The sequence below is a fragment of the Aulonocara stuartgranti genome (genome assembly GCF_965226115.1).
Source record: "Aulonocara stuartgranti genome assembly, chromosome: 10".
NCBI classification, from domain to species: domain Eukaryota; kingdom Metazoa; phylum Chordata; class Actinopteri; order Cichliformes; family Cichlidae; genus Aulonocara; species Aulonocara stuartgranti.
In genome coordinates, this window is record NC_138946.1 from 15,480,562 (window position 1) to 15,489,792 (window position 9,231).

The 9,231-nt window shown below is 44.2% G+C and overlaps 1 protein-coding gene across 2 annotated transcripts; it reads left to right on the forward strand.

Moving 5' to 3' along the window:
- The first annotated feature begins 319 nt into the window (after window positions 1-319).
- Window positions 320-7,500, forward strand: ccdc92bb (coiled-coil domain containing 92Bb). Of its 2 annotated transcripts, none has more exons than XM_082548000.1 (4): window positions 320-929; window positions 1,306-1,466; window positions 1,558-1,605; window positions 6,225-7,500. In XM_082548000.1, the coding sequence occupies exons 2-4, from the start codon at window positions 1,325-1,327 to the stop codon at window positions 6,938-6,940; spliced, it is 906 nt and encodes a 301-aa protein (XP_082404126.1). In that variant the 5' UTR covers window positions 320-929; window positions 1,306-1,324; the 3' UTR covers window positions 6,941-7,500. The 2 variants fall into 2 exon arrangements, with proteins under 2 accessions (XP_082404126.1, XP_082404127.1); XM_082548001.1 differs by having other exon boundaries at window positions 322-929; window positions 1,306-1,454.
- Window positions 7,501-9,231: the final 1,731 nt, after the last annotated feature.

Below are 9,231 nucleotides of genomic sequence, written 5' to 3' on the forward strand. Positions count from 1 at the left end.
TAATTTCCTTGTCATTGAAAATAAGGTCTTACAAAAAACAAAAGTACACCAACCCATTCAGTCTCTTGTAGAAGCTCCATACCAGCAATAACTTGAAGTAATCTTTTCCTGTATGACTTCATCCGTCTCTCACATCATTTTTGGAGGAATGTTGACATCTGCTTTTACAGACGTCCTCCCACCTGCCGATGATCAGTTAATCAGCACCTTTTTTGCTGTTCATATGATGGTGTATTTACCTAATGTATCTAATTTTAAGGTAAATACTAAGAACCATATTTATTTCTAACAAAGAATAAAAAGGGCATACTTTCTTTTTACCATAAATTGTAAATTAAATAAGGTAAATTGATTAAATGAGTAAAATAAATAAATTTTACTGGATATGTAAGACAATAAAAACAGAACATAGAAGAAATAATCTAATACAGAAAATGCTGCTGATTGGAATTTTTTGTGAAACAGTTTTTTCTATCCTTGTATGAAGCACGGGTTGCTGTCATATAAGCAAAATACACTTCTGACTCTGTTCACGTTGGAGTAAAGATGAACTGTTGTGGGCTTATTGGTGAATTTTGAGGCATTTAGAGCGGGTTACATTTCAGGAAGCTCCTCCTCCTCCTGGTGCTGCTCCGTGGCACCGACAACCTCACACTCCGTGGTGCTTTTGTTGTGAATACATCACCGCGCTGCACATAGCCAATAACCAGAAGGTTACGAGGAGGTTGTTTCGACTCAGCCTGCAGTAGGATTCATTCATTCGTGTCGTCCCGGAGAAGAAAACAAGCGAGCGCTTTTGCAGACTGATCGCTTTGCACGGGCCTTTTGTTTTCTGCGTTTCTGCTCCATCAAGGACGGGAAATAAAGAGCCAAATCTATACGGAGATCCATGACAGACGCTTTGGAGAGGATATCGCTTCAGTATCACGGTAGGCCACAGCCAGTGATGGAGATAAATGAGAGACTGAGTAAACGTGCAGAAATGAGAAAGCTCATAAAACTGATAATATTAAATAAGAGCAGGCTACTGTCAAATCACCCAAGAAGCAGATGCATAGAAATGCATTAAAAACCCTTAAATGATGTAGAAAAGCATTGTAATATAACACCAGTTATGCTATATTGCATGAAGAAAAATGCATAATTACTAATGGATATCATTGAGTGATATAATCTTATTTTAAGTGTTCGCTTGCAAGTATTACTCAATGCCAGCATTGAAACTGCGACACTAATATAAACAGCTGTGGTAATAAATCTTGCAGCCAATCCAAAGACAAACCAGCCATCAACATCTGTGCACAGGTTCTGCAGGGGTTCGGCCATGGATGCCGGGAGGCTCGAGCAGCAGGTAGCCAGTGTGGAGAGAGGCATCACCTTCCTGAAGCAGGAGCACCTGGCCATGCTGACTGGCCTGCAGCTGGAGATCACACACCTGAAGAGGCGCTGTCACGGTCAGTGTACAGGTGAACTGCTCTTGCCATCTCATTATGTACTTACTTGTCTTATATTTGTCTGTCTGCCAGCCTGTTGTACTACTTCCTTTCTTGCCTGCAGAGCTGAGCTGTGAGCTGGACTCCAGGTTTCCCGACAGAAACACAGCAGGTGAGAAATTACAAACCCTTGCTGAGCAAGGGAAAAATGATATATGAGAGACGCTGAAACTTTATATCATAGCTGTAGAGATCTAAAAAAGAAAAGATGGGCAGAGGACAACTGAGAATTAACAGGGTTACACTGACAGGGCAAGCTTGCTAATATTTATAAAATCTATATTTATTGTAAATTGTCACAAAGCAGAGCTACAAGTCGATAATAGATTTTAAATACCGTGATTTAAAATCTTGTTTTTCAGTTATCAGCTGGATTAGCTGCTGTCATAGTTAAAAATGAGCCTAGGGAAATAAAAAGTTATGTCTGTAGATCCCAGTGTTGACTTATTTGTAGCAGTACATGATGATATTGGTTTGTTGTTAGCATTTTGAGTTGCATATTTAAAATATATCAAATAAAGTTATCAAAATGACGTGAGATTATAAAGTTTTGCGACTCTTCTAAAAAATAATTAAAGATCCTAGCTCACTGAAATTTAGCCCTTACTTTGTAGATATACCTCTTAGGTAGCACTCTGCTTCCAGTGTGTCTGCCACTATATAGTACTGTAGTATAATACTGACAAATTAGACTCATGTCTCTCTTGATTTGATTCTTGATGTGGTCAAAACAGCTACCCTTAATCTTTAATTTCATTTGGGAGAGGGAGACAAAGTAGAAAGTTTTCAAACTTGGTGAGTGGGGTGGGCGATAAGTGGTAGTTCTGCTGATGTAGCATGTTTTTAATAATGCATGGTGTTCCCCAGTCATGATTCTGACCTGATGTGTCGCCTTTGACAATGTAGACATTCCCACTAACAACCCCAGTTTGGTTTTCAAATCATAGTCAAGACATTCAGCCTCATAATTCTGGCTGCATGTTTGACCACGCTTCTTGGCAGAATTGGTTTCCTGGCACAGACCCACAAATTTTCAATAGTGTTGAGGCTGGGACTTCAGAAGCTTAATGTTAGCTTGCTTTTCCAGATATCCAAATTCAGATTTGATGTGTTTGTAATAGAGATGGCACGATACCACTTTTTTATGTCCGATACCGATACCGATATCATAAATTTGGATATCTGCCGATACTGATATGAATCCGATATAGTGTTTTTTAATAAACAAAACTGTTTTTTAAATATCTTGCTGCATTTTGTATAAGTTCATACTCAAGTTTAAAACAACAACTACACTAAAGCTATTCTGTTATACCTGTATGCAAAAAAAAAATTTCATAGTTCAGCAATACTGATCAATCTAATAAACTTAAACCTACACCATCCTCCCTATTCTGGTATTTTAAAGAGTACTTAGCATAAATATTAAGCAACCTAACTAATAGGGTTCCAACTCCCAGCAACAACAAAAATAAATAAATAAAAAATAGGGAACCACCCCTCACGCTCCACCTCATGATGCTTAATCGACGTAATCAACCTTAATTTGATGCAGTGTGAAAAAAAATGCACAGAAATCAATTATTTTTCAAGAAATATTAAATAGATTCAACATCTTTCTTCAACAAAATTGCAGACTGCACAGATGGTACCTTCCCAAAGGAAAAAGTACTATAGCTTACTAGGGTATATATATTAGACTTAATAGTAACTATATACAGTAATTGACTTCTATTCATTTTACATCAAATTAAAACTTTGGGTGTAAGATAATTATTTATTAAAAGCTAGACATTTTAAATGAGAATAAGAAAGAAAAGTATGTCTTTGTGCCCCCTTTTCCCTGTTAATGCCCTATCGGCCCCCCTGGCTAAACTTTGCTAGATCCGCCCCTGCACAGTTACCAGCGTCAGCTACGTAGAAAAAGATCCTCGAGTAGAAAGTAATATTAAATAAATTCTAACAACAGCTGATCAAGCTTAAACGTGCTGCTGTTGTTCAGCCGCTGGTTTCCTCTTTCTGGTGCAAAGTGGGCCAAAAGCAAACTAGAGACACGGACTAGCGACAGAAAAGCCGATCAGCTGATCGTTAAGCAGTTTCATGATTGAAGTAGCAGCAAGAAGAGGCAGTCGCTCCATATATCGCTTGTTAAGCTTAACGCAGGAATGCTTTACAAACATTCAGAGATGGACTTACACACTTGCTTTACTTCTCTTGGGATAACTTTGTCGGAGATGAAATGCCGGGTTGCTAGCGAAGCTCCAAATGCTATCCAGACCACTGACAGGTCGGCATGCCACAGCCGCTCTATCACGTGATGCATACTGCTCCGACGTGCTAACGTTCTGAGGTGAGTTACGGTGTGTTGCAAGTTTTGTGAGGTGCTTTCGTGATATTTAATGGATCGGATTACATTTTTTATTTTTCTCCGATATCCGATCCAGTAATTTAGGTCAGTATCGGACCGATACCGATATGTAATATCGGATCGGTCCATCTCTAGTTTGTAATCATCATCCTGTGGGAACACTCAATCACTCATTATTCCATTCTAATGTACCGGTATCACAGCAAACAGCCCCAGAGCATGATGCTACCACCACCATGCTTCACATTTGCTACACTGTTCTTAGGTTTGAAAGCCTCACCTTTACTCCTGCGAACACACCTCTATTCATTGTGGCGAAACAGCTCAATCTTTGTCTCGTCTGACCATCACATTTTCCCCAGAAGGCGTTTGGCTCGTCTCTGTGGGCCTCGACCTTGAAGGTGTGCTTCTTTCTTGGTTGAAATCCTCCCAGTCCTTGGTGATATAAAACTCACTTCACTGTGGACAGTGATGCTGGTATTCCAGCAGTTTCCAGTTCATGGGAGGCTTGAGCCTTGCTGGTTCCTGATTATTCTTCGGTGGTGGTTCGATCCCAGGCTGCCTCCTGACTGCATGCCAAATATCCTTGGGCAAGATACTAACCCCATGTTTGCCTACTGGTGGTGGTCAGAGGGCCCGGTGGCGCCAGTGTCCGGCAGCCTCGCCTCTGTCAGTGCGCCCCAGGGCAGCTGTGGCTACAATGTAGCTTGCCATCGCCAGTGTGTGAATGTGTGTGAATGGGTGAATGACTGAATGTAGTGGCCTCAGAATCTCATCTCTGATTTTTGCAGATGATGTGGTTCTGTTGGCTTCATCGGGTGAGGGCCTCCAGCTCGCACTGGAGCGGTTCGCAGCCGAGTGTGAAGCAGCGGGAATGAGGATCAGCACCTTCAAATCTGAGGCCATGGTTCTCAGCCGGAAAAGGGTGGAGTGCCCACTCCGGGTCGGGGATGAGTTCCTGCCCCAAGTGGAGGAGTTCAAGTATCTCGGGGTCTTGTTCGCGAGTGATGGGAGAAGGGAGCTGGAGATCGACAGACGGATTGGGGCTGCAGCTGCAGTAATGCGGACGCTGCCGTCGTGGTGAAGAGGGAGCTGAGTGTAAAAGCGAAGCTCTCAATTTACCAGTCGATCTACGTCCCTACCCTCACCTATGGCCACGAGCTGTGGGTAGTGACCGAAAGAACGAGATCGCGGATACAAGCGGCAGAAATGAGCTTCCTCCGAAGGGTGGCTGGCCTCTCCCTTAGAGATAGGGTGAGAAGTTCGGCCATCCGGGAGGGGCTCAGAGTAGAGCAGCTGCTGCTCCACATCGAAAGGAGCCAGCTGAGGTGGTTCGGGCATCTGACAAGGATGCCCCCTGGGCGCCTCCTGGGTGAGGTGTTCCAGGCATGTCCCACCGGGAGGAGGCCCCGGGGCAGACCCAGGACACGCTGGAGAGATTATATCTCTCGGCTGGCCTGGGAACGCCTTGGTATTCCCCCGGATAAGCTGGAGGAGGTGGCTGGGGAGAGGGAGGTCTGGGCCTCTTTGCTTAGGCTGCTGCCCCCGCGACCCGGCCCCGGACAAAGCGGATGAAAATGGATGGATGGATGGATGGATGGATGGATGGATGGATGGATGGACTGAATGTAGTGTGAAGCGCTTTGGGGTCCTTAGGGACTAGAAAAGCGCTATACAAATGCAGGCCATTTACCATTCTTGAACAACCTAACCAGTTTCCACTAATCTGAGGGTGACAGTGTGGGTTCTCTGAAAAAGCTGTACTTACAGTTGGTTGAACTGATGTTGGAATGTGCAGATGTTTAGAACTGGCTCCAAGAGGCATTCCTGACATGTGTAAACCTGTAATTCACCTTCTTAGATCGATCTTAATCGAGTCCTTGGACTCAACTGAGGTGCTGAGTGCTGTCAAACAAATCCTTTTTATGTTGGCAAAGAGAAACTAAGAGTTACAGTTACTACACAGTGCTGGAAATGGTCCCTAATGCACAATAATGCATGCAGGTGGAGATCTGCCAAACTGAAGGTTTTGGAACTTTGTGATTGTACCCTGTACCGTAAGCTCTGATGCAAAATGTGATCTAAATAATAGATTTTTTTTTTTTTAATTATTGGGCCAGGTTTCACTGACTGATAAGCAAAAGTAGACAGAAAGCACAGTGAAAAGTGAAATTCATGCAGAATAAGATAAGAATGAATGGTTAAGTAGATGAATCAACAGATATTAAGCACAGAAAAACAGACCAAAGTCTGGCACTAGAAGGTAAACAGTGAACCCCTCATAATTTGTAGTGTATCTCATAGCTTTAGTATCCACTGAACCTGCATTTCTGTGTGTTTGTGTTTTCATATATGCTTCACAGAGGAGGAGGCAGAGCTGGCGGCACGTTGTGATGCTGCAGAGCGACTTCTACAGGACCAGCACTGCATGATGGTCGCTGCACGGGGGGAACTGCGGGCCAGCCGGGCACGGGCATCGGCACTCGGGAGGAGCCTCAGAGAAGAAGAGCGACGTTTCTTAGAGGAGCTGAAACGTCGAAGCCACAAGATCACACTGCTGAGTCGTGAGCTTCAGCGGCAAAATGTCACGACCACGACCCTCTGTCACGAGCTGCACACTGCGCGGTTAAAACTGTTCCAGCAGCAGCAGAGCAGTGGGTCTGCTCCTGAGGGAGAGGAGGAGGCCAGAGGAAAGGAGCAGGAGGAGGAGGAAGAGGAAGAAGAGGAGGATGAAGATGATGAAGATGGTGAAGGGGAGAGCTCAGACTGGCTACTGTCTCCACCTCCTCCTGTCTCTCCCAGCCAATCAGAGGCAAGGCAGAGGATGCGCATCAGCGTAAGAGAGGAGAGGGTCAGGGCTTGCGTCCCACAGGAGAGAGTGACATCACCACAGCAGCCACACCCCATGCCTGACCCCGCCCTCTTCCTGGTGCCACTTAGGTACCGCCTCCTCCGCATGCACCAGCCAGTCAGATCACAGGATGGAGAAGGGCTGGAGGACGAATGGGAGGATATTGATGACAGCAGGGTGCCCAGGAGGGTGGACATGGGAGCAGGGGAGGGAGAAACTGCTCTGTGATGAAGACAGGGAGGTGGCGTTGTCTTCCAACAGGTCTCAGCTAACGTCTGATGCAGTTATACTAGAAAAAGATCCAGATGAGAGCGATGTAACCTTGTGATTGTGTGTAGATTTTGGGAGGTTAGAGTTAAGTTGTGCAGGAGTGCGTGATCCAACCTACACGTAGACGTTATTAGGTGAATTTGTTAAATTGATGGTGCAGCTTATAGTCTGAAAGTGTGAAGAAACAGGGCAAAAAAAGCAAAGAAGATTAATGGCTTCATATGGATGCCTTTTGATTTAAACACTGTTGATCACAGCTTTTTTCCTATAATTAGTAGCCTTGCCTCTGGGTTCATGAACACTGACATCGTGCCGATAAAGTGGCTGTCTGCTTTCTCACTGCACAAGCTGTACTGCAGGTTTGGAGAGTCACTCTGAAAGGCTTAGGGACATTTTGTAATCATTCGCACTTTATTAAATCCATGCAATGTGCCTGTTAATGGCCGAAAATTATGTGGTCATGTTTTTTGTTCTATAGTTGACTTCTTAGGCTGCCTCTAATAACATTAGCGAGTTCTCTGCCCTAGTTAAGTCTCCCACTAAGCTGTAATAATTTATTTTATATTCATTACATGTTTCCTTAGAAGATTCTTTAAGGACACAAAGGTAGGGGGAAAGTGCATCGTCCAAATCTTTATTCCAGGCTTAGGTCATACATACAGTGGGGCAAAAAAGTATTTAGTCAGCCACCGATTGTGCAAGTTCCCCCACTTAAAATGATGACAGAGGTCAGTAATTTGCACCAGAGGTACACATCAACTGTGAGAGACAGAATGTGAAAAAAAAATCCATGAATTCACATGGTAGGATTTGTAAAGAATTTATTCATAAATTAGGGTGGAAAATAAGTATTTGGTCACCTCAAACAAGGAAAATCTCTGGCTCTCACAGACCTGTAACGTCTTCTGTAAGAAGCTTTTCTGTCCCCCACTCGTTCCCTGTATGAATGGCACCTGTTTGAACTCATCATCTGTATAAAAGACACCTGTCCACAGCCGCAAACAGTCAGACTCCAAACTCCGCCATGGCCAAGACCAAAGAGCTTTCGAAGGACACCAGGAAAAGTATTGTAGACCTGCACCAGACTGGGAAGAGTGAATCTACAATAGGCAAGCAGCTTGGTGTGAAAAAATCAACTGTGGGAGCAATCATCAGAAAATGGAAGACATACAAGACCACTGATAATCTCCCTCGATCTGGGGCTCCACGCAAGATCTCATCCCGTGGGGTCAAAATGATCATGAGAACGGTGAGCAAAGATCCCAGAACCACACGGGGGGACCTGGTGAATGACCTGCAGAGAGCTGGGACCAAAGTAACAAAGGTCACCATCAGTAACACACTACAACGGCAGGGAATCAAATCCCGCAGTGCCAGACGTGTTCCGCTGCTGAAGCCAGTGCATGTCCAGGCCCGTCTGAAGTTTGCCAGAGAGCACATGGATGATACAGCAGAGGATTGGGAGAATGTCATGTGGTCAGATGAAACCAAAGTAGAACTTTTTGGTATAAACTCAACTCGTCGTGTTTGGAAGAAGAAGAATACTGAGTTGCATCCCAAGAACACCATACCTACTGTGAAGCATGGGGGTGGAAACATCATGCTATGGGGCTGTTTTTCTGCCAAGGGGACAGGACGACTGATCCGTGTTAAGGACAGAATGAATGGGGCCATGTATCGTGAGATTTTGAGCCAAAACCTCCTTCCATCAGTGAGAACTTTGAAGATGAAAGGTGGCTGGGTCTTCCAACATGACAATGATCCAAAACACACCGCCCGGGCAACAAAGGAGTGGCTCCGTAAGAAGTATTTGAAAGTCCTGGAGTGGCCTAGCCAGTCTCCAGACCTCAACCCCATAGAAAATCTGTGGCGGGAGTTGAAAGTCCGTGTTGCTCGGCGACAGCCCCAAAACATCACTGCTCTCGAGAAGATCTGCATGGAGGAATGGGCCAAAATACCAGCTACTGTGTGTGCAAACCTGGTAAAGACCTATAGTAAACGTTTGACCTCTGTTATTGCCAACAAAGATTATGTTACAAAGTATTGAGTTGTATTTTTGTTATTGACCAAATACTTATTTTCCACCCTGATTTACGAATAAATTCTTTACAAATCCTACCATGTGGATTCATGGATTTTTTTTTTTCACATTCTGTCTCTCACAGTTGAAGTGTACCTCTGGTGCAAATTACTGACCTCTGTCATCATTTTAAGTGTGGGAACTTGCACAATCGGTGGCTGACTAAATA

Bases quoted from the DNA above. Each gene is read 5' to 3' on its own strand.
- ccdc92bb (XM_082548000.1), top strand. From the start codon at position 1,325: ATGGATGCCGGGAGGCTCGAGCAGCAGGTAGCCAGTGTGGAGAGAGGC. The intron at 1,467-1,557 runs GTGAACTGCTCT...TCTTGCCTGCAG, and splicing joins CTGTCACGGTCAGTGTACAG to AGCTGAGCTGTGAGCTGGAC. The intron at 1,606-6,224 runs GTGAGAAATTAC...TATGCTTCACAG, and splicing joins TCCCGACAGAAACACAGCAG to AGGAGGAGGCAGAGCTGGCG.